General features: G+C 40.6%; 1 protein-coding gene and 1 long non-coding RNA gene across 2 annotated transcripts in view; one reads left to right on the top strand and one right to left on the bottom strand.

Annotated features, from left to right (window-relative positions):
* The first annotated feature begins 13973 nt into the window (after positions 1-13973).
* On the top strand, positions 13974-19620 carry LOC120513409. The gene is made up of 3 exons (XR_005630270.1): positions 13974-14280; positions 14421-14609; positions 16664-19620. It is a non-coding gene; the product is annotated as an uncharacterized LOC120513409 (long non-coding RNA).
* Positions 17679-24231, bottom strand: part of IMPG2 (interphotoreceptor matrix proteoglycan 2) — a 51654-nt gene continuing 45101 nt past the window's right edge. Inside the window, exons 16-21 of the mRNA XM_039732843.1 lie at positions 23304-23523; positions 21903-22113; positions 20053-20241; positions 19667-19865; positions 18687-18766; positions 17679-17817 (exon numbers count right to left, since the gene is read on the bottom strand). Of these exons, the coding sequence (XP_039588777.1) occupies positions 17805-17817; positions 18687-18766; positions 19667-19865; positions 20053-20241; positions 21903-22113; positions 23304-23523 (912 nt within the window). The 3' untranslated portion in view covers positions 17679-17804. The remainder of the gene's footprint in view (positions 17818-18686; positions 18767-19666; positions 19866-20052; positions 20242-21902; positions 22114-23303; positions 23524-24231) is intronic.

Consider the following 24231-nt stretch of genomic DNA (forward strand, 5'->3'; position numbering starts at 1 on the left):
ACTTGGAGACGGAGCTAAAAGAGTTAACAAGGCATAGCTCAGCAGGTTCCACAGGCTGAGTCCTGACAGTGAGGAAGCTTGATGATTACAAAGTTAGAGGCAGTTTTCCTTGTGTATTACTGCAAATGTAAATTCAAAAGTGACTAGCACCAAGGTGTGCACTCTGAGTTGAGGCTCACCCAGAAGAAAGTTACTGCATCCATGATTATGATGATGTATGATCCAACATGGACCACAAGGCCTCTGAGAGTTTACTGCAGAAGTCTTTGCAATGCGCAGGTGCACCAATTATGAATTAATTTCTCTGGCTTTTGGAAAGCATGGTCCTAGAGGAGCTGCAAATTGTGGGAAGCCACTGCTAACTTAGACTCTGAATTGGACACCTTACCAAACCTCTTGGGATCTTTGCTCTGGATTTACACAGCATCCAATAAGACACTTGGTTTGCCTTGCAAATGCCACTGCACTCTGGTTTGAGCTGGTTTTGTGGGGATGGCAGTGAGTCTCTGGTACCTCCTGTCCTTCTGGTTTACCTTTTGTTAGGACAGCACAGGCTTCTGTTGAAGTTTTGTGGTCCATTTCAAAGCAAACTTTGCCCCTTTATCTCTTTTCTAGGACTCTGTCTAGTTTCAGCCAGCTTGTAATTGTATTTAAACCTGTGTCAAATTGTTGCTTTTCCATTCTGGTTTTGTATTTATGTTATTGTTGTTTTTTTCCTGGTAAACTTGCTAGAGCAGTGCACCAGCTGACAGAGAGCCTTAAAGAAGCCATTTGTTTCGATGAGAGACAGGACTATCTGAAAGCAAGGCTCAAATTAAGCAGTCTTTCCTTCTGTCTGTGCCACAAACACATAGAAGACTCTGAAGGACAAAGGTTGTGGATTGAAATTTTGAATGGACAAGTGTCAAGAAAATCCTAAACTGGGCTGTCTTTCTAGCAGGCCATGCAGATATGGCAGGCATCTGGGCCCATGACTTTCTGGCCCTTGAAATTCTTGAGTAACTCTTCATGCATTGTGCTTCATTTTTAGAAGAGCACCCCTTGAAACTTTGCACATTCATTCAGCCAGGAATTCCACTGTGGTTCAGCAGTTGTGTAATTAATAGCATGCTAGAGCTGGAAGGGAGAAGTCATTGCAGAAACCAAGATGCACACTGTGTTTAAACTACAGCCTGGAACTTGGTCACTTTGAAGTAATGCAGACTGTTCTCTGTTGTACAGGGCTACTTTTGGCTCCAAAAATTTGGTGACTAAGTAGTTTATTGATGTTTTATTTTAATATTATTTTTCTCAGAGTAAGGATAAAAGCCCAAAGATACCTGGAAAAGTTTAGCAGATGCATGAAAATGTTCCCTGGGGAGCCCTGCCAGAGAGTGTATCCATACATAGGTGGTCAGACCAGGGAGCTGGTGTGACTGGAGTTTGAAAAGACATAATATGATTTGTAAGATGGCGTTTCTGGCAGATCTCAATCCCTTTTAGCTATTTCTAGCTTTGTCTCACTTGGTGTGTGTTAATCATCCCAATAAAACAGGCAAAGGAGAAAGAATAGAAAGTCTCTCTTTTGCATTGTCATGCCTTTGATCAGTAGTGTTTAAAGTGTACGTGGGGTGATGAAATAAGAACCCTTATTGGTTTGGTTTTTTGTTGGGTTTTTTTTTATTAAGAGGCTACAAAACAACAGGTGCAGCTTTGCCAAGGAAACTTAAGGGATTTCTCTGATGCGATTTGTGTTCCTGGATCTTACATGATGTGAAAGTAGCTGCATTCAGCCTTAGCCAAAAACACACTACTTGCTCTGGGATAAAAATAGAGCTTTAAACAAGGCAAGCAAATGATCTTTTGACTATCCCAGTTTCAAGTTATTCAGAGAAGCTCCCATATGCCAGTAAGAAAGATTAGATCTATTAAACAGCTAGTAACTTCTGCTATATATAAAGTGATTTCCACATTTCCAAGTGATAAATTAACAGGAAATTCAGAGGTCAATTATGTATCTGTTGCTATTAACTTAAAAACTGATAGTAACTGCTTGTATGTTTCCTACAATATTAATGATAATATTTCTTTTAGCAAAAAACCTTTATAACTCATAGGGAGAAATTGGAGCATGAGAGAGCAAATTTATTAACAAACCAGGTAACTCAAACTTGGATGGTACTCTTGAATAAAGAAGCATAATGTTCAAAAGAACATGGAGGCATGGAAGCTGATTACTTCAGGCTTCCTTGTTATGGGTGATATGAGAGCTGCTAAATGTGAATCATGGTAAAGTAGCATTGCTATAGCAGCAATGATTTAAGAAGCTAGATAAAGCTTATAGGAAAGGAGAATGTTGTTACACCTACTGCTTTGGGGCATTGTGATGGAGGAAAGAAATGGATGAGATTTTGGGTTGAAAACCGCAAATCATCCTGTTCCCTAACAAAGGGAATAAAATATGGTCATATTTTAATTTCTGGTATTGGATTGATAGTATTATTTGGCATTTGTCCTCACTTCTCAGGTAAATAGTCCATTTATACTGGAGGGGGAGAAGAGTGTTCTACCCCTTGATCTTTTGACTATCCCAGTTTCAAGTTATTCAGAGAAGCTCCCATATACCACTAAGAAAGATTAGATATATTAAACAGCTAGTAACTTCTGCTGTATATAAAGTGATTTCCACATTTCCAAGTGATAAATTAACAGGAAATTCAGAGGTCAATTATGTATCTGTTGCTATTAACTTAAAAACTGATAGTAACTGCTTGTATGTTTCCTACAATATTAATGATAATATTTCTTTTAGCAAAAAACCTTTCTAACTCATAGGGAGAAATTGGAGCATGAGAGAGCAAATTTATTAACAAACCAGGTAACTCAAACTTGGATGGTACTCTTGAATAAAGAAGCATAATGTTCAAAAGAACATGGAGGCATGGAAGCTGATTACTTCAGGCTTCCTTGTTATGGGTGATATGAGAGCTGCTAAATGTGAATCATGGTAAAGTAGCATTGCTATAGCAGCAATGATTTAAGAAGCTAGATAAAGCTTGTAGGAAAGGAGAATGATGTTACACCTACTGCTTTGGGGCATTGTGATGGAGGAAAGAAATGGATGAGATTTTTGGTTGAAAACCGCAAATCATCCTGTTCCCTAACAAAGGGAATAAAATATGGTCATATTTTAATTTCTGGTATTGGATTGATAGTATTATTTGGCATTTGTCCTCACTTCTCAGGTAAATAGTCCATTTATACTGGAGGGGGAGAAGAGTGTTCTACCCCTCTTCGATCTGTCTATTGAGAAAGCCAACAAGACTTCCAGTTATGGTGGTGGATTTTGTGTATGTAAGATATAAACACCTGCTTCTTTTCCATAAAGTAATAAGTCACCAGATGGTAAAGGTTTTTATCCATGCTGCTCCAGCTGGATTTGTACCAGTAAATTAGAGGCGAAAGGTACCATATGCTACTGTTAATCCCCAAAGTATTGATTATTCCTAAAATCATTTTCCACGCCTTTTAGTGCTGACATCTCCCTTTTATTAAAACATCCATACTTATTTATGTGGGTAATGTTCAGATGAAATGTAACTTTGAGTACATGGGGTTTAGTGTGAATGCTCATGGGATACAGTGCCAACTAGAAAATCAATTGACCTCGGATAATGATTTGGTGGCTTATGTGAAATGGTCATATCATTGCAGTCTCCAGTGGCTATGGACTGTCACTAGCAGCCTCAGCAGAGAGGCAAACTGCAGATAAGTGTTGGGAAGTGATGCATGTTTGGGTGGAAAATAGCTAATTATTACTGCCAAAAATGTTTTACTGTGAGCAGTGGTGCTTACTATCACTGCTGGCAAGGATCTACTAGACTGGGATGAGACTGTTCTGAGGTTCTGGGAGCACAGTTTATTGAACATACAGTTAAATATTGGACCTTGGTAACTCTGTGGGTAGATGGCAGTTTTGGAGGGAGGTGTGAAGGAAAGGATTAGTGTTGAAGGAGTTTACTTAAATCAGAATTTTTCAAGACTGGGTCATGATCAATTCTGGGGCAACACTCAGGGATTTGTTCAATGGCTGGATGTTCTTCAGCCTACTAAGTGTCCAGGGTGATGTTTGCCAACTTTCTGCAGAAAGCACCCTGACTACAAGACAGTGCCTCTAGAAACATCTTGTGGCAGATTTCTCAGTGATGTGTCAACATGTGAGTTAACAGGTTGCTTTTTCAAAGTGATAGGCATAAGATAATCCAGCATGGTTTAAAGAAATAATTTCAAAGTAATTAAAAAAAAAAGCAAGTAAAATGTCAAACTTTATGCTGACAGTTGGAATAGGACTGTATTCAGTCTTCCTTTAAGAAGCAAAAGCTGTACCAGTAGTTGACGTCTTCTGCAGAGGAGTCAGACATGAAACCACTTTCCATAACCTATGAGGTGAACTGTCAGATCCTGAAACCAAAGAACACTTTTCTCTTTGTACTTCTGTCTGCTCAGGAGACACTGGAAAATGTCTGTTTGACAGCTGCAGTGTTTCCACCCTTGGCAGTGAGCAGTGCCCAGCACCCTTCCAGCCTGTGCCATTTGGAGAACCAGTACAACGCTGTGTGTGCCAAATGTGAGTACCCACCAGAGCCAGGGCACCCCTTCTTGGCCAAAATGAACTGCCCTGTCATCACTGGGGAGGGAGCTTGGCCTCCCTACCCAAGGGAAGGTGTGGATACGGGTCTTGCTGAGAGGACAGCGGCTGTCAGTGCAGGTGAAATGGCCAGGGTGATGTGGGCTGCCCCATGGGATGATCCTTTCCAAGCCAACAATTGCCAGCTGCAGCCAACATGCTTTGGCAGAGCCCAGTTGCTGATCAAGGCAGATCAGCACTGATAAAACCATCACTTGTGTGCTCTGTGAGGTTCCCTGGTCTGGAAACAACCTGAGCAACCTCACAGTCCATGTAGAATAGCTTACCCAGGAGGGCAAGTTAGCCTTCACTGAACTTCAGATTGTGCTACCCTACACGGGATCTTTATCCCTAGACCACTGCCCTGAACCCAATATAAGCTGGCAGTCTTCCCTCTAGTGTGATATCAACTGTTTGTGGTCTGCATATTTTATAGCAACTTTACTGAGCTGACACTTGCTTGTTAGGCTGTAGTTGCTTTGGTCTTCTTGCTGATGCTCAGGAGAACCCTGTTTGTCTATAACATATTTTGAAAGCAGCTGCAAATGAGATTTAATCAGCTGGAAACATCCAAAAGTCTTTTAACTAGAGTAGGCTGACATCAGCTCTTTGTCCTGCCCTTGGAAAGACCCTTATAAACACAGGTGGATGAGACTTCTTTCGGTTTCTACAGTTTCACGTAAACTTGTATCTGAGCTCTTGTTGCTGACTCACACTGCAACTTTGTCTTTTCTCTGTTTTTCTTCCCATCTTTTGCTCCTTCCTCCCAGCCTCAAAAGCACTCCAAAGTGCGATCCAATTGATGTGGATGTAGAGCAATTAGCATTGCTGTTGCTAGTGGGCTGGGCTGCTTCTTTAATTTGAACCAAGTTTTGATTAGGCCTTTCTAAGCTCAAGCTCTTTGATACTAAGTAGAGGGAAGAAAGCTCAGAGTGGCAGGGTTTTGAGGCAAGCACCCTGGAGATCAGCGGATGTCCTGAAATGATCAAATAATCCCAGACAGCTGATGGTCTTATAAAATGCAGCCAAAGTAATGGCATTTTGCTGTACCAGTTCTGTTTTTCAGCATTAATTTTCTGTGGGATTTTGCATGATCTTTCATTTAAAGCTGAATAAATACTTCTGATTTTCAGATTTGGTCCCTGAATGCATCCTCTAATGACTGATCTTTGCTAAATTTGAGATTTCCCTTTTCCCAGAGTAGAATGGGGACAGGGCACAACCACTGTATGTCAGGAGGCTTAAACTACAGCCTGGAACTTGGTCACTTTGAAGTAATGCAGACTGTTCTCTGTTGTACAGGGCTACTTTTGGCTCCAAAAATTTGGTGACTAAGTAGTTTATTGATGTTTTATTTTAATATTATTTTTCTGACTTTCTGGCCCTTGAAATTCTTGAGTAACTCTTCATGCATTGTGCTTCATTTTTAGAAGAGCACCCCTTGAAACTTTGCACATTCATTCAGCCAGGAATTCCACTGTGGTTCAGCAGTTGTGTAATTAATAGCATGCTAGAGCTGGAAGGGAGAAGTCATTGCAGAAACCAAGATGCACACTGTGTTTAAACTACAGCCTGGAACTTGGTCACTTTGAAGTAATGCAGACTGTTCTCTGTTGTACAGGGCTACTTTTGGCTCCAAAAATTTGGTGACTAAGTAGTTTATTGATGTTTTATTTTAATATTATTTTTCTCAGAGTAAGGATAAAAGCCCAAAGATACCTGGAAAAGTTTAGCAGATGCATGAAAATGTTCCCTGGGGAGCCCTGCCAGAGAGTGTATCCATACATAGGTGGTCAGACCAGGGAGCTGGTGTGACTGGAGTTTGAAAAGATATAATATGATTTGTAAGATGGTGTTTCTGGCAGATCTCAATCCCTTTTAGCTATTTCTAGCTTTGTCTCACTTGGTGTGTGTTAATCATCCCAATAAAACAGGCAAAGGAGAAAGAATAGAAAGTCTCTCTTTTGCATTGTCATGCCTTTGATCAGTAGTGTTTAAAGTGTACGTGGGGTGATGAAATAAGAACCCTTATTGGTTTGGTTTTTTGTTGGGTTTTTTTTTATTAAGAGGCTACAAAACAACAGGTGCAGCTTTGCCAAGGAAACTTAAGGGATTTCTCTGATGCGATTTGTGTTCCTGGATCTTACATGATGTGAAAGTAGCTGCATTCAGCCTTAGCCAAAAACACACTACTTGCTCTGGGATAAAAATAGAGCTTTAAACAAGGCAAGCAAATGATCTTTTGACTATCCCAGTTTCAAGTTATTCAGAGAAGCTCCCATATGCCAGTAAGAAAGATTAGATCTATTAAACAGCTAGTAACTTCTGCTATATATAAAGTGATTTCCACATTTCCAAGTGATAAATTAACAGGAAATTCAGAGGTCAATTATGTATCTGTTGCTATTAACTTAAAAACTGATAGTAACTGCTTGTATGTTTCCTACAATATTAATGATAATATTTCTTTTAGCAAAAAACCTTTCTAACTCATAGGGAGAAATTGGAGCATGAGAGAGCAAATTTATTAACAAACCAGGTAACTCAAACTTGGATGGTACTCTTGAATAAAAAAGCATAATGTTCAAAAGAACTCATGGAGGCATGGAAGTTGATTACTTCAGGCTTGCTTGTTATGGGTGATACGAGAGCTGCTAAATGTGAATCATGGTAAAGTAGCATTGCTATAGCAGCAATGATTTAAGAAGCTAGATAAAGCTTGTAGGAAAGGAGAATGATGTTACACCTACTGCTTTGGGGCATTGTGATGGAGGAAAGAAATGGATGAGATTTTTGGTTGAAAACCGCAAATCATCCTGTTCCCTAACAAAGGGAATAAAATATGGTCATATTTTAATTTCTGGTATTGGATTGATAGTATTATTTGGCATTTGTCCTCACTTCTCAGGTAAATAGTCCAGTTATACTGGAGGGGGAGAAGAGTGTTCTACCCCTCTTCGATCTGTCTATTGAGAAAGCCAACAAGACTTCCAGTTATGGTGGTGGATTTTGTGTATGTAAGATATAAACACCTGCTTCTTTTCCATAAAGTAATAAGTCACCAGATGGTAAAGGTTTTTATCCATGCTGCTCCAGCTGGATTTGTACCAGTAAATTAGAGGCGAAAGGTACCATATGCTACTGTTAATCCCCAAAGTATTGATTATTCCTAAAATCATTTTCCACGCCTTTTAGTGCTGACATCTCCCTTTTATTAAAACATCCATACTTATTTATGTGGGTAATGTTCAGATGAAATGTAACTTTGAGTACATGGGGTTTAGTGTGAGTGCTCATGGGATACAGTGCCAACTAGAAAATCAATTGACCTCGGATAATGATTTGGTGGCTTATGTGAAATGGTCATATCATTGCAGTCTCCAGTGGCTATGGACTGTCACTAGCAGCCTCAGCAGAGAGGCAAACTGCAGATAAGTGTGATAACTTGGGAAGTGATACGTGTTTGGGTGGAAAATAGCTAATTATTACTGCCAAAAATGTTTTACTGTGAGCAGTGATGCTTACTATCACTGCTGGCAAGGATCTACTAGACTGGGATGAGACTGTTCTGAGGTTCTGGGAGCACAGTTTATTGAACATACAGTTAAAGATTGGACCTTGGTGACCCTGTGGGTAGATGGCAGTTTTGGAGGGAGGTGTGAAGGAAAGGATTAGTGTTGAAAGAGTTTACTTAAATCAGAATTTTTCAAGACTGGGTCATGATCAATTCTGGGGCAACACTCAGGGATTTGTTCAATGGCTGGATGTTCTTCAGCCTACTAAGTGTCCGTTATGGTGGTGGATTTTGTGTATGTAAGATATAAACACCTGCTTCTTTTCCATAAAGTAATAAGTCACCAGATGGTAAAGGTTTTTATCCATGCAGCTCCAGCTGGATTTGTACCAGTAAATTAGAGGCGAAAGGTACCATATGCTACTGTTAATCCCCAAAGTATTGATTATTCCTAAAATCATTTTCCACGCCTTTTAGTGCTGACATCTCCCTTTTATTAAAACATCCATACTTATTTATGTGGGTAATGTTCAGATGAAATGTAACTTTGAGTACATGGGGTTTAGTGTGAGTGCTCATGGGATACAGTGCCAACTAGAAAATCAATTGACCTCGGATAATGATTTGGTGGCTTATGTGAAATGGTCATATCATTGCAGTCTCCAGTGGCTATGGACTGCCACTAGCAGCCTCAGCAGAGAGGCAAACTGCAGATAAGTGTTGGGAAGTGATGCATGTTTGGGTGGAAAATAGCTAATTATTACTGCCAAAAATGTTTTACTGTGAGCAGTGATGCTTACTATCACTGCTGGCAAGGATCTACTAGACTGGGATGAGACTGTTCTGAGGTTCTGGGAGCACAGTTTATTGAACATACAGTTAAAGATTGGACCTTGGTGACCCTGTGGGTAGATGGCAGTTTTGGAGGGAGGTGTGAAGGAAAGGATTAGTGTTGAAAGAGTTTACTTAAATCAGAATTTTTCAAGACTGGGTCATGATCAATTCTGGGGCAACACTCAGGGATTTGTTCAATGGCTGGATGTTCTTCAGCCTACTAAGTGTCCAGGGTGATGTTTGCCAACTTTCTGCAGAAAGCACCCTGACTACAAGACAGTGCCTCTAGAAACATCTTGTGGCAGATTTCTCAGTGATGTGTCAACATGTGAGTTAACAGGTTGCTTTTTCAAAGTGATAGGCATAAGATAATCCAGCATGGTTTAAAGAAATAATTTCAAAGTAATTTAAAAAAAAGCAAGTAAAATGTCAAACTTTATGCTGACAGTTGGAATAGGACTGTATTCAGTCTTCCTTTAAGAAGCAAAAGCTGTACCAGTAGTTGACGTCTTCTGCAGAGGAGTCAGACATGAAACCACTTTCCATAACCTATGAGGTGAACTGTCAGATCCTGAAACCAAAGAACACTTTTCTCTTTGTGCTTCTGTCTGCTCAGGAGACACTGGAAAATGTCTGTTTGACAGCTGCAGTGTTTCCACCCTTGGCAGTGAGCAGTGCCCAGCACCCTTCCAGCCTGTGCCATTTGGAGAACCAGTACAACGCTGTGTGTGCCAAATGTGAGTACCCACCAGAGCCAGGGCACCCCTTCTTGGCCAAAATGAACTGCCTGTCATCACTGGGGAGGGAGCTTGGCCTCCCTACCCAAGGGAAGGTGTGGATAGGGGTCTTGCTGAGAGGACAGCGGCTGTCAGTGCAGGTGAAATGGCCAGGGTGATGTGGGCTGCCCCATGGGATGATCCTTTCCAAGCCAACAATTGCCAGCTGCAGCCAACATGCTTTGGCAGAGCCCAGTTGCTGATCAAGGCAGATCAGCACTGATAAAACCATCACTTGTGTGCTCTGTGAGGTTCCCTGGTCTGGAAACAACCTGAGCAACCTCACAGTCCATGTAGAATAGCTTACCCAGGAGGGCAAGTTAGCCTTCACTGAACTTCAGATTGTGCTACCCTACACGGGATCTTTATCCCTAGACCACTGCCCTGAACCCAATATAAGCTGGCAGTCTTCCCTCTAGTGTGATATCAACTGTTTGTGGTCTGCATATTTTATAGCAACTTTACTGAGCTGACACTTGCTTGTTAGGCTGTAGTTGCTTTGGTCTTCTTGCTGATGCTCAGGAGAACCCTGTTTGTCTATAACATATTTTGAAAGCAGCTGCAAATGAGATTTAATCAGCTGGAAACATCCAAAAGTCTTTTAACTAGAGTAGGCTGACATCAGCTCTTTGTCCTGCCCTTGGAAAGACCCTTATAAACACAGGTGGATGAGACTTCTTTCGGTTTCTACAGTTTCACGTAAACTTGTATCTGAGCTCTTGTTGCTGACTCACACTGCAACTTTGTCTTTTCTCTGTTTTTCTTCCCATCTTTTGCTCCTTCCTCCCAGCCTCAAAAGCACTCCAAAGTGCGATCCAATTGATGTGGATGTAGAGCAATTAGCATTGCTGTTGCTAGTGGGCTGGGCTGCTTCTTTAATTTGAACCAAGTTTTGATTAGGCCTTTCTAAGCTCAAGCTCTTTGATACTAAGTAGAGGGAAGAAAGCTCAGAGTGGCAGGGTTTTGAGGCAAGCCCCCTGGAGATCAGCGGATGTCCTGAAATGATCAAATAATCCCAGACAGCTGATGGTCTTATAAAATGCAGCCAAAGTAATGGCATTTTGCTGTACCAGTTCTGTTTTTCAGCATTAATTTTCTGTGGGATTTTGCATGATCTTTCATTTAAAGCTGAATAAATACTTCTGATTTTCAGATTTGGTCCCTGAATGCATCCTCTAATGACTGATCTTTGCTAAATTTGAGATTTCCCTTTTCCCAGAGTAGAATGGGGACAGGGCACAACCACTGTATGTCAGGAGGCTTGGTTAACTAGAGCTGGTTTAAGAAATGTTCATGAGAAGTTCATATGAGTGTTGGAGAATTCTCATCTTTGGTTTTCTGTATTACAGGGCTGAACGGCTCTCCTATTTTTGTTGGGTTGCAAGGTTTTTCCCCCATGACCAAGTTTTTCCTGTTATAAAATCACCCGATTTGTACACACAAGTAATTAAAGAGCAGGAAGTTTTGTTAAGTGCTTTTGAAACTTACTGGTCATCACAGCTAATCAGGTTTTTAAATGATGACAAGGGGTGCTGCAGTGCTCCATCTGGAGAGAAACAGTGCACAGCTCACAAGTTTGTTCACAGACAGCTGAGAGTACCCGATACAAGACAGTTCTTGAATAGGTGCTGAGCAGTGAAGCTGCAGAACCTCTGCTCTACTGGGCCATGCACATCCCTGACTAATATTTCAGAAGTAGAATTTTCCATGTAACCTTCAAGGATAAATGCACACAGCATACTTAAACCTTCCTCCCTGCTCAGCTCTGTGTGCAGAGCAGGCTGCAGAGGGTCTGACTGGGAAAAATTCTCAGTTCTGCCCTCCCCTTTGCAAAGCAATATTAAGGAGAATTACATAAAAGCTTAGCTTGACTAGAAGATTTATCAAATCATAGTGACTGTGGGGTATTTCTCCTCTTCTTAATAGAGGGAAAAACCTTTAAAATATAACCTCTATGTTTACTTTGTTTTTCCTGACATGACTTTATTCCATCTTTCCAGGCTAAATTATTCCCTTTTAGAGACTGGTTTGGTCTGCCTGCAAACTGTGGACTGGTTCTCTTACCAGGAGCTTCTATTTCCTTTCTTTTCTTGGCAGATAAGTGAAAAGCTCTCATGTGCTTTGCTCTTTGGAAAATGTCCGTGGTGGCATCAATGTTCTTAGAGATAATCCCAAAGCATTTACCATCCACCTTACTCTGAAGTCACATGCCCACTGCTTCTGCTTTTGTTAGCTTGGTGTATTCCGTGTTGCATTAGGCATGTCCCATCAGGAGCTATCTGCATAATGCTAATGACTTATGGGTCAGTTTCTGTGTTTGTGAGGCTCCCATTCACATTCCCTGCCAGCCCTGGGAGGACATTCCAGTGTGGGATCGTTTTTGAAACTTGATGGGTTTTTTTAACAGATATTTGCATGCTGACTTTATAAATTTTGCTGTGGTGGGAAGAAGTGCAAAGTGAGAGTTTCATGTGGAAGAGTTCTGTAGACCACACTGCCTTCCCATCATGGCTGTGTGTTTGTCTCCATGCCTAACAGGGGCAGGTAAAAAGCAAACACTAAAAATAAGCATGGGAAGGTTTTGTTGATTTTTGTTGTCATTGTTGTTGTTGTTTCTGGTTGTTCTTGTTTAATTTTTTAATCAAAACTTTAAATAATAATAATAACTTTAAATAATGATAAATAATAAAAAGGAAAAAGGAAAAGCTGTGAAGCAGTCTCTGGTTTACTGGAGGACTATATAAAGCATTCTTTTGGATCAAAGCATTTTGATCTTTCCATGTCAAACTAGGGAAAAGTCACTGCCTTACTGAGCACATGATGGGATCTACAAACAGTCAGGTGCAGTCAGTTACCTGCAGGTCACAGTAGGAAACGAGTCCTGTGTTGCTGCTGGAAGTGTTCTGCATCCCCCTCCCTTTCTGAGACAAGAGACCATACAATCACTGTGTAATCTTTAGGTGGGGCTGAGTGAATTTCCTCATAGCTATAGTAGAGATTTCCATGAGTAGATGGAAATCTTCCACACTTCAGATTGCTTGTAAGCTCACCTCTGCAAATCTACTCTTCACTTGCTCTCTTTTATCCAGGCACAAGCCTGTGCTACCACATAAAGTTTTGATGTATAGATATATCCTTTTTGCTCCCATTTTAATTTCTGTTCAAGCTATGTCAGTCTTTCCAGAAAGGCATGGTTTCCCCACCTGGTAATCAGCTGTGGTGATGAAACTGCAAGCTTAATTAACACCAACTCTAATTTGTGCTTAATAGATTTTTGAACAACATTTAAAACTCCAGTGATTCAAGACAGATAGTCATATTGTGTTGGTTTAGTCATATTAATGAGAGCTGGGGGCAGTGTCCCCTTCTAAAAGGTCAGGCTTTAAGTGTAATTTACTCCAGCATAATATATTTAGCACAGAAACAAAGTCCTTAGATATGCTGATGATAGAACTGATTTTTAAAAAAATATAAATTGGCATCTTGTCATTGTGATATTTTCTGAAAAATTCTCTTTGCCCAGGATTCGTCTCCTGGGAAACTGAGCGGTCTCAGAGAAAAATGTAAATAATAATTATCTGATTTGCTTCTGCTGTTTTCTGCTTTGTAATGTGGTAGGTGATTGTTTCATTGGTTTCATATGAATTGTTTTTACTTAATGACCAGTCATGGTCCAGCTGTGTCGGGACTCTGGCGAGTCATGAGTTTTCATTACCATTCCTTCTAGCCTTCTGTCTCTATCCTCTCTATAGTTTTAGTATAGCATTCTTTAATATAATAATATAATAAATTAGCCTTCTAAGAACATGGAGTCATATTCACTCATCTCTCACCTCGTCCTGGGGACCCATGCAAACTCAACAGCATCTGTCTCACAAAATTCCAGTATTGAGGGCTTTTCTCATCCTGAAACAACTAAGAGTTGAAATCTACTTTTATGTCATCTGTCTCACAAAATTCTAGTATTGAGGGCTTTTCTCATCCTGAAACAACTAAGAGTTGAAATCTACTTTTATGTTTAACTGGAAACACAGGAAAACTAAAGGAACAGGCTCAGAACAGCTGTAACACCTCAGGCAAGTGACATTTCAGTCCTGCAACCAGCTGCCATCCTCCAAGCAGAGCTGCCTGCACTGCTCAGTGTGGTGGGTGACCCAGCAAGGAGGGTGAGTAGCAGCACAAACTAGGGCCCAAGAGGAGAGGAACCCAACAAAAATTCCTGGGGGTCATTAATAATCTGGAATAGGAGAGCTAATAAGTGGTAAATATGGCAAAACAAAAACTTTCCCACTTGGTCTGACAAATGAAAAAATCCTGTCACAGGAATAGCTTTGGAATTTTTTTCCAGTTATGAAACCAAAGCAAATGGATCAATGTTATATAGAAGATGATGCATCTGTTCCCAAACTGGATCAAGTAGCAGAAGGATAAGACAGAATGCTGCTGCTGTTGTAGTACTCTTCAAACAAACCAAACACCACAAAAGCCCTGTTTTTTACTAATATTTAAAGCAGTAATGATACCCTGACCCATTTCCTTTGTGGTACAGAGTCAGTCTGTGTCTGTCCTATGATGCTTACAGATAGACAAATAAATTGGTATTGGTGAATATTTTTGTTTTGTTTTATAGGATGAGATGACTGTCCCTGTGCTGGAGCTCTAACACCTTTGTGTGCCTCTCTTCACAGAATCCATGGGGCAGAGGGCTCAAAGCCCTGTCATACTCCTGCAGCCCTTTAGAATAAGGATCAATTCCAACAGCCTGATGGGAAATGTGAATGAAAGCCGTGATTATTATTTTCATTCGAACATTTAAGCTGTAAGTTCTTAAAACCTAAAAAGTTTATTCATGTCCTTCCTTGATCTGGAGGAGATCGGAGAAATTTGTAGTTTCAGCTGTATCTGAGAACCTGAAAAAGCCTTTTTTTCTGGAACTAAACTGTTATTCACAGTACATGGAGCTCACAGTCTGGGGCTTCATGGAATAGAGACTCAGTTACTTGGTATCTTTTAGCTTCTTGCTGGAAAAGGCTCCGTGCTCTGCGAAAAAGCAAATACAGGACAAGCACACAATTCCTGAAAGGCTTATGTGCTAGACTTGCAGCTCTGAACACTTGTTTTCTGTTAGAATTTCAGGCCCTGGTAGAATTCTGCCACTGTGGATTAGTGCCTTGAGGTTTAGAAATGAGGCCTTGAGAGATCCAGCCTGGGCTGCTGCATGTTTGAGATCTCTGTTAAAGGGGCAGCTGGTAGCATCCTGGGGGACCTCATTTTCTCCGGTGTTTCCAGCCTTGAGGGGAGCCACAGATGCTGACAGACATGTCAGCATTTAGCAAACAATTCCTGCTTTATTTCATGCTCTTAAATTAAGCCAAGTTACTAGAACCTGCACTTTTTACTTTTATCAAGTGAAAAAATGCATGCTAACTGATAATAGATTGATAGACTTGTACAGAGCTGATTGGGTGGTGGTTGGCTTTTTTTGTTGTTTTGGGGTTTTTTTTATTTGCTTTGTTAGAATATTTAGAGTTCTTTATCTTTGCCTTGGATTGGGAAAGTACCAAAGAAAAATCAATCATTCATTACGTTCTTGGTTTTTTGATTAGGGATGAAACATCTTCAAAAGAGTTTAACAGAAAGCAAACACCCAGGAATGTGCTTTCCAGCACAAATTTTCAGTCTATAACCTTGCTATAGTTAATGAAATATATTTGGCACTTTTGTTAGCAAAGGAGTTTAACAGCTTAGCCAACTCTGTTAAAACAATTTTCTGATCCTACACACACACAAATGCTCATGGCTAAGACCCCTTCTCCATGTCAAACTCATAGTCTCTACATGAATATTATAGAAAAAATATTTTGGAAATAATTTTTTATTGTAGTGAAAACATATGTTCATATGTATACACACACACAAATAAAATACCACTGTGTATTCACTGAAACACCTCACACTCAGTATAAGCAAGCCTCATCTCAGCTTGTGCACAGCAGAATACCATGAAAACCTGTGATCCCAGCTGCCATCCACTGCTGCACCCAGCAGGAGCAGCACCAAATCTCCCAGGGCTGCACAGAAACACATCCCAAGCTGCTGCCCACCCTGAGCCCAGCAATCCTCTGCTCTGATCACAGGCCCTGGTGCTATGGGATGGCTCGCCGTGCTGCTGCAGGGCAACAAGGAGTGGGCTGTGCCTCAAGCTCTGGAGCAGCTGCTCTGACAGCCTGTGGGCCTGCCAGTAGAACTCTGTCTCATAACATCTGGTCACAATGTTCAGCAGCACCATAATATTTCCTGCTGTCTGGCATTATTTGGCTTTCAGTGGTTTATAGAAGTATTTCTTTGACAGATGTGTGGCTCTGATACCCATCCCCTGCCACTCAAGGCAAGAAAGTACTACACAAGTGATCCAGTGAGGCTCTCCAGGACACACAGAAAAATTGCATTGAAATATTCTGTTGTTTAGCTAAGCTGCCTAAAGACAACCAAGTAATTCTCACTGTCACTTAACTCTAGAAAGTATCAGGTGGCTGTTGGCACATGGGGGCCGAGAACTACAGATGTTGTAGGAATAAATCACTTGGCCTTTTTTGCTAGCACAAGGTAATGTGATTGTAATTGATGCCCTAACTCTGACGGCTGTGTAAATGACTTAAACAAGAGATCTTGGGTGACTGAACAGAGCCCACACACAGCTTAACATATAGTCAGAATTTTCTTCATAACTTGAAGATAAAATTCCATTTCTTTACTTGGAAGCCCCCCTCTCAATTCAGCTATTTCAAAATGCTTTAGGCTTCTTCTGTTTAAGGGATTCTATGCTGATTTCCAATAAACTAAGAATAATTTCAGTTTTTCCCTTCCCCACAGGAAAGTGCTGACATCTACCAAATGTGCATGGATTGAAGTACCTGATTTTGAAAGGGAACTCATGGCAGGCTACTGCCCAGTACAGCAATTTCAAATATTAGTTGGCTGAATTCAACACTGAGTAAACACTAAATATAATATAGATATAAAAGAATGGGTACAAATACCAGCGTAGTATTTCATTATTAAAACTAGTCATCATTCTATTTCAACAACTAAATCCATTATGAAAACAAGCGGGGAAGGAGACACACAACAAATAAATAATGCAATTAACTTACAAAATATGAAACAAAATGTCTACATACAAAAAAAAGAGTAAAAATCAACGTTAGTCACTTAAGCTTCACAGAACATTTGTACGATAGAAGACCTTCTGTGCCCCAGCTTGTGTGTCTGCCAGAATGAGCTGGAGAACCACCCATCCTGGCTTTAAAGACACTGCAGTGTGCTGCAGAAGCACTGTCCTGCCTGGCCAAGGCTCCCTGTATTCCAGGGAGAGCCCTCAGGGGGCTGCAGGCTCGGTGCTCTCCTCTGCTTTGTTAATGCCAGGTAGCAAAATGTACATCAGGCATCTGTACAGAAGAAAAACTTTTCCAGTGAGGTTTTGGTTGTGTCTGCTTTAAAATTTCATGAATGCTTTAAAATAATGCTAACATAACTCTAGCACAATAGTTCTCCCCTACAACTCGTTCATTTGCAAATCAAATATTTCCTTCTGCTAGTGTTTTATACCCATAAAATTTCCACTGGAAGTTCCAGTGAGGGGACAAAATGTCAGGCAGGGATTTTCAATATGCATTTTATTTTGATTGTGCATGTATCTTTTCTTATCTGAGAAATTTTTTTTTGCCTTTGTATACAAAATCTTTCAATGTCCATTTTGAAGTTAAAGAGCAATGAACTTTCATAACCTCTGCCACTCCTGATTACCTCTTAAAAGTGTCAGTTTACATGGAGAAGCCAGAAGAAACTGAGACAAACAGACATCTGGACATTTTAGCCATTCATTTAGAAAACATCTGTATCCATCCATGCAATTTTAAGACTATAAGTAACTTTGCAGTTACATCTGAGCCCATTGCTGGGGCAGCAAGGTAGCGTTTATCTCCCACGTGTATTCTATCAATTTCTTTTTTTCTTAAAGCAGCTTCCTAAAATGAAAAACAGAAAAGCAGTGGTTAAGTTCATCTCTTTCAAGCACTGGATTCAAGGCTTATACAAGGCAGCCCTTACTGTTTCCAGCTGTGGAAAATCTAGATGCTGATTCTTTTCAAGACAAAAAAATTAACTACTGACATGGAAAAATGGGAACTGCTGTTCCTTTCAATTAAAAAATATTGCTGAAGATCTGGAACATGAGATTTTGCTGCCGTATATATATTTAATAGGATGCCAAGGAATTGTACTACAGTATTATTCAAAGTAACCCAGCAAGTTGTGGTTTGCTGCTTCCTACAGCAGGAATACAGTTCATGCTAATAATTCAGTCTTTGAGGACCTTCCTTCTGCTTAGCTTTCATCAAAGCACACAGCCCGGATTGATTAAATGTTTGGAATTGTAACATTTCTGTTACAGCTGGTGCCCACCATACCAGACAGGACTATACCAATGATCTGTCTGGTGCTGGTCAGTTGCCAGATCTTGAGAACGCAAGGCAAACTAACATTTTTGTTTTGGCTTTTTAAAATTTCCAGTTTTAAACAAAGCACTGGGCAATGGGAATTACACCAGAAGAATTAATAAGATTCTAGCTGTGCTTTCAAGGACCTGAATTGAGGTCAGAGCTCTGACACCCATTAACTCTGGGATTCCTCTTCACTGTTTTTTTTTATTTTTTTCCTTGGGACTGCTGGGATTATTAAAGACTGTAAAAGGGTTGAACCTCTTCAAAAATAATGTTGAAGTCTTTGCCTCTAGTGTCCTAGCATTTCTAGAACTTTAAAATATAATACAGTAATGTAAAGGCCACAGAACAAAATATCAAAGGAGTTAGTTATTCAGACAAGACATTTCACTCACATTTGATGCTGCCTGACAAACTCTGCAAATTGGCGGTCTTTAGCGTAGAGCTCTATAATTCGAATCCTGTCCTGAATTTCCTAGAATACAATAAACAGAATTGTAAGTACATAATAGAAATCAGAATGCTACTGAAATAACTGATTTCTGGGTTTGGGGAAATAAAGCTCCTATGTGTTGCTATTTCAAAGAGTGGAGCTTGAAACTGGGCACTCCGATGCTAAAATTCTTCTTTTTTATTTATTTTAATTTTTCTAAATGAAAAAAAAAAAGTGAAGCACTTCATTTTACTTCAGTAATACTTCACTTTCAAATAAAAACCAGGGTTTGGACAGTGTGTAGCATTTCAATAGGCTTTCACAAAACCATTTATGTCTCAGAGATACTTTACCTACCAGCCTTCCAGCTATACGCTGGATTCATACCTCTCACAGTTGCTTAAGGATCTGTGGTTAGTTCTGGGATGTAAATCCCTTCTCTTTAGCCTTCTACAGTAACCCTTGGATACTGTGTATACAGGAAGAAATAAGATGTGATCTAACTTGCAGGTTATAGAAAGACTTAAACTTTAAAAACAATCAGAAAACACCCAAAAAAAAAAAGCTTCCTGTGAAAAGGCCTGGATGTACCAATTTTTCACTGTGCAACTACTCTTACCTAAGAGAGTTGGCTTTAAAAGGTAAATGTTGTGTCGAGTAATACATCAAACCTCCCCAACTCCCATGAAGTTACCTAAGGGGTCAGGTCCTGTATTATGTGAAATTCATTACTGGTCAGAACAAAACCATAACTTTCTCCAAAAGCAAGCAGGGAAAGCAAGTTTTTCTGTCTTCTTTTAAATAGTTGCAGCAGCTGCAGCCTGTTTATCTGGAGCATAGACACCGGGGAAAGATCGGGCCCACCTCTGAGGTTAGAAGTGTGGAATAAGCTTACTGTTTCCATGATCTTTCCCATGCCACTATGAAAACAAGGTCATTTACCTCCTTAGTAAGCTCACTGTTTTCATAAATGTGCCTGATCTCTTCACTGCTGTAGTCTGTGGATGTCTCTGCACTGGTGGAACTGTAGGACGTTAGCTGCGGATATCTCCGGTAATAATGGCTGTAGCCAGTCGTGTCACTTTCATACATGGGGTTGTATTTAACTGCATTCTCAATGGACGAGAGGCTGTCACCCTGCCTGGGGGAGCAATAAACACACTGTGAGCTTCTCTGCAGCCTGGAAGGGCAGCAGACAGACTAAGGAAGCCCGGCATTTGGAGGTGCCTGTACGTCCTGTTGCTTGTAAACCGTGTGATATAAGACTTAGGACAGAATTATCCTTATTGTAGCTGATGTGTTCTAAAATATTAGATGGTGTCACCTACCCCTGGGAGTCCCCAGTCTCACTCTTTGTGTACTGATCTCGAAGGGTTCTGGCCAAGAAGAAGATGACAGCAGATGCCACAAGAAGGAATCCTGCCACAGAAGCAATTGCAATACCCACAACCAGTGGCTCAGACACATATTCCTCACAGTGCTCCCCTCTGTACCACCAGTTCTCTCCCACACGGCACCTGCCACAAAGAAACACAGGGAAATTACACACCAGCAAAAGCTTTGGTTAATGTATTTAAGTTCCTGTTATGATGTGCTCTCAGTTAAATCACTCCAAAAATATCTTTGCATTGTCCAATCACTAATTTTCTTTATTTTTGTTATGGACATACATTTTGGTAGATAATCATGTAACAGTTTGAGTTTAAAGATACCTTTAATGATCATCTAATCCCCTGCAATGAGCAGGGACATCTTCAACTAGATCAGGTTGCTCAGAGCCCCATCCAATCCAGGGGCATCTACTGTCTCTCTGGATAACCAGTTCCAGTGTTTCACCACCACCACTGTAAAAAATTTCTTCCTTATATCTAGTCTGAATCTACCTTCTTTTAGTTTAAAACCATTCAGTCTTGCCCTATCACAACAGACCCCGCCAAAGGGTTTGATTTCACCTTTCTTTCAAGCCCCCTTTATGTATGGAAAGGCCACAGAAAGATTCTCCCAGGAGCCTCCTATTCTCCAGGGTGGAATCACAGATTTGAATTATGTTAGGAAAAATAGCAAAAGGGTAATGCATTTGTGGTGGAAACCACCTGTGCTTTATGAAATTTACAGTACCCTGTGAGGTTTTAAAACTGGAAGGTGCTTAGACTGAGGAAAAACTCCTGCCCTGATTGAGCCTTGCCTGTGATATATCATCACTGCAAAGGTAGAACTGGAACAGGCTTGGTTTCAGATACGTACCTGCTTCTGATTAACACTATCACACAAATGTTTAAATGTATAATGCATCTGTGATAATATCCAATTCTAAAGTTTTAAAACCATTTTTATTTCTTCTGTTAACAGTCTAAGATTGACTTTAGAGAACTTCTAGGTGAAACTTAAAAGCAAAATCACATGAAGAAACATAAATAACTACTAGTAGTACTAATATTGTTTGTGGTAATTTTCTTAATTTTTGTTGATAGGCACATTTTATTTTTACAAAATAGACTATTATATTGTTTTAAAAGTAAAAAGTAAAGTGCTGTGTCAGGGGCATCACCAAGTTGTCTGCATCTTGCAGAAAGTCTTTTTGATTACCTGCAAAATACAGCAATCCTGTTCAGATGCATCTATCTTTTTTTTTTTAAGCAAATATCTGGAGCCTGTTCCTTCATCCTTTTATGAACCCACATGAGTTTTCCCAAATGTACATTGATTTACGTTTATGCTTTTTTTCCAGACCAAAAGCAGTATATTAAATGTGCTTATGCACTATCAGTGTGATGTTCAGATATAAATTTCTGTTATGGAATTAACTCTTATAGGTGACATAACACTATCAAACACTTTGCTACTTGAGAAAACCTCTGGTGGAGGTAAATTCTGTCCCCAGAGGCCAATAAAAGTGATTTGAACAACTGAGTGTGTTCCATTACAATCTCTATTCCTTGTTACTTTTATTTTCTGATGCTTCTTTTCTATGAATTTGTTACTGTCTCATTTATGATCTATACATAGGAAAACTAATGTTAATACTACGACTTGCAGTAAGCAGCACAACATGAATGATAACCACAATCTACTCATGTGTTACACAGAATTTTGGGCAATTCTTATACAATGCTACAACAGAGGGGACAGCAGGAGTTTTCATCCAGGAAGCACAACTTCCAGCAGCAGGGTGACCTACCTACAGATGGCCCCTTGCCCAGGGCTTATGTCACACTTGCCGTCGTTCAGGCAGAAGTTTGGCTGCAGGTCACAAATGCTGTTGCACGGCAGCCCATCGATGCTGAGGTAGCCAGGGTTGCAGACACACTCAGCTTCCCCACTCCAACGGTTTACTAAGCATTCAGAGAACTCGTTGCAGGCCTGGAACTTGCAGGGGTCTGCTTGCTCACCTGACAATACACAGAGCAAAAATTGTTAATGAAAGGGGAGAGCCTTAACTGAGACAAGGTACTGGCTGCCATCTTCTCTAATGGTCTCTTGATAATCCACAAAAATCCAGTGTGCATCTTTCCTGAGTAACAAAAGGTTCTGCTAAGGTGAACTAGTACTAACAAATATTCCTCTGTCTGCACATGCCAGTGGCATGGCTAAGACCACCCAAAAAACAGTCAAAAAAGCAAGTATAAAATAATCTTTTTCATACTGGAACAGACAGTATCTCCTATTTTCTCTGTCTGCTGGAACTCTCTCTTAAAAATGAGTAAATCACAGGTGATCTCCAGTATTTCTTGCTATGGAAAACCTAGGCAGCATATGGAGAAGGGCAGTGGGACTTCAGACACTCACCATCTGCTGCAAGGGGATTTGCCTTTTTGTCTGCAAGGAGCACGAGCTTGTGGCATTCAAGATATCTCACTTGTATCGGGCTTAAGAGGCTGGCATACAGCTAAACAATCAATATCAGAACATTTGCCATGCTAATTAGACCATCCTTGTAAGAGACCTATCTGGGAAGAACAGCCAACAGGTCAGCACTCTTATTTTTCTCTAACCTTAAAACAGGAGATATTTCCAGGTTGAAAATGTGGTAAACTACTGGCTGACTTGGACAGGGGAAAAAACCAAAACAAGCTTCTCCCTATATCAGAGAAGTGAAGCAAGAGGGCCTGTGACTTTTTAGTGCAACCAAGACCTTACCACAAGCATGAGGCAGCAACTTGTGCAGATGCCCACCTGGCAGGTAAACTGGCTACCACCTGTGGGAATAACCATGTGGAGTAAGTTCAAACCACACATGAAAGTAAGCACAGGAGAGATGGACACCACCGTGCTCCCTGAGCTGTCCACTCCCCAGGTCAAATACAGGGACATTATACAGAGTATTCCATGAGTTATCTTTTCTCCAGAAATCTATATGGACCCCATACAACTTTTCTGTCTGGGTCCCACTTTGACGTTCATTTCTTTAGTCGCAGAGCAGATTTTCATTTGTTTGTTTTTACTCTATGAAAGACTGTCTTTCTAAAGCTCAGCCTGTGAAGAGCACTGGGCAGCCTCTGAGCTGTTGGGATCCTTAGCACTTAAACCAGACATTCTTCTGGATCCCTTGCTTTAAGCTGCATTTTCCTGCTGTCCTTACCCGATTCAACATCCAGGGAGTATTTATCGATGGCCAGGTTCATGGTGTGATATGCAGTGTTGCAGAAATCTTCCAGGATCATGTACACAGCATTGGTGACATTCCGAGGCACAGGTTTGGCAAATTTCATTCGACTGTTCACGACAATGCTGCCATTTCTGAAGTTCAGGATTTCCAGATTCTGGAATCCTGTCAGATTTGACTGAAGGTAGGGCACCAGCTGCAACACACGGGATATGACAGAAAAGCTGAGTCTTTGAGTCTCTCTCTGATCAAGCCAGTTGCACTGTTACAATTAGAGTCTGAATGATTTTATCCAAATCCAACATCAAGGGCATTAATCTTTATCCAGCTGAGGTCTGGCAGCTGAGGTCTGTGCTGGCAGCCTGCCAGGAGCCTGAATACTTCAGGCAGTACTTACATCCAAATCCAACCTCAAGGCCATTAATCTTTACCCAGAGGAGGTCTGTGCTGGCAGCCTGCCAGGAGCCTGAATACTTCAGGCAGTACTTAAGAGTATAGCAATTTGCAAGGAGTTTCTAAAATTATACAATTCAGAAACACAGTTCTCAGGACACATGTTGTGTTCTCCCTTGACCTAAGTACCTGGAATACTTGCCATTTCACAGGGTTTTTTCTTTTATCATGTCCCACTTCCCTCTCTCTGCTTTGCTTCCTTCATCTCTCACAGGAGAATGTTTGTTTCAGTCAGAAGAGGGGAATTTCCCAGTTAAAATTTGTCAGTTGTTGCTGTGTAACTCCTGTGAGGTTTTCCTAGTCATCAGTCAGGTTAGGAACAGCTTAATTCTCTGAGCTACCTCTTAATTAGGACAGGTTGAGTGTGTTGCAGAAGTTACCTGCTCACAGCCCCAGGTTTTCTTGCTTCTTCCTCCCTAGACACTACATACAGAGCACTCTGGAAGCAAAT

This window comes from Passer montanus, unplaced genomic scaffold, assembly GCF_014805655.1.
Source record: "Passer montanus isolate IOZ18808 unplaced genomic scaffold, ASM1480565v1 scaffold80, whole genome shotgun sequence".
Taxonomy (NCBI): Eukaryota; Metazoa; Chordata; class Aves; order Passeriformes; family Passeridae; genus Passer; species Passer montanus.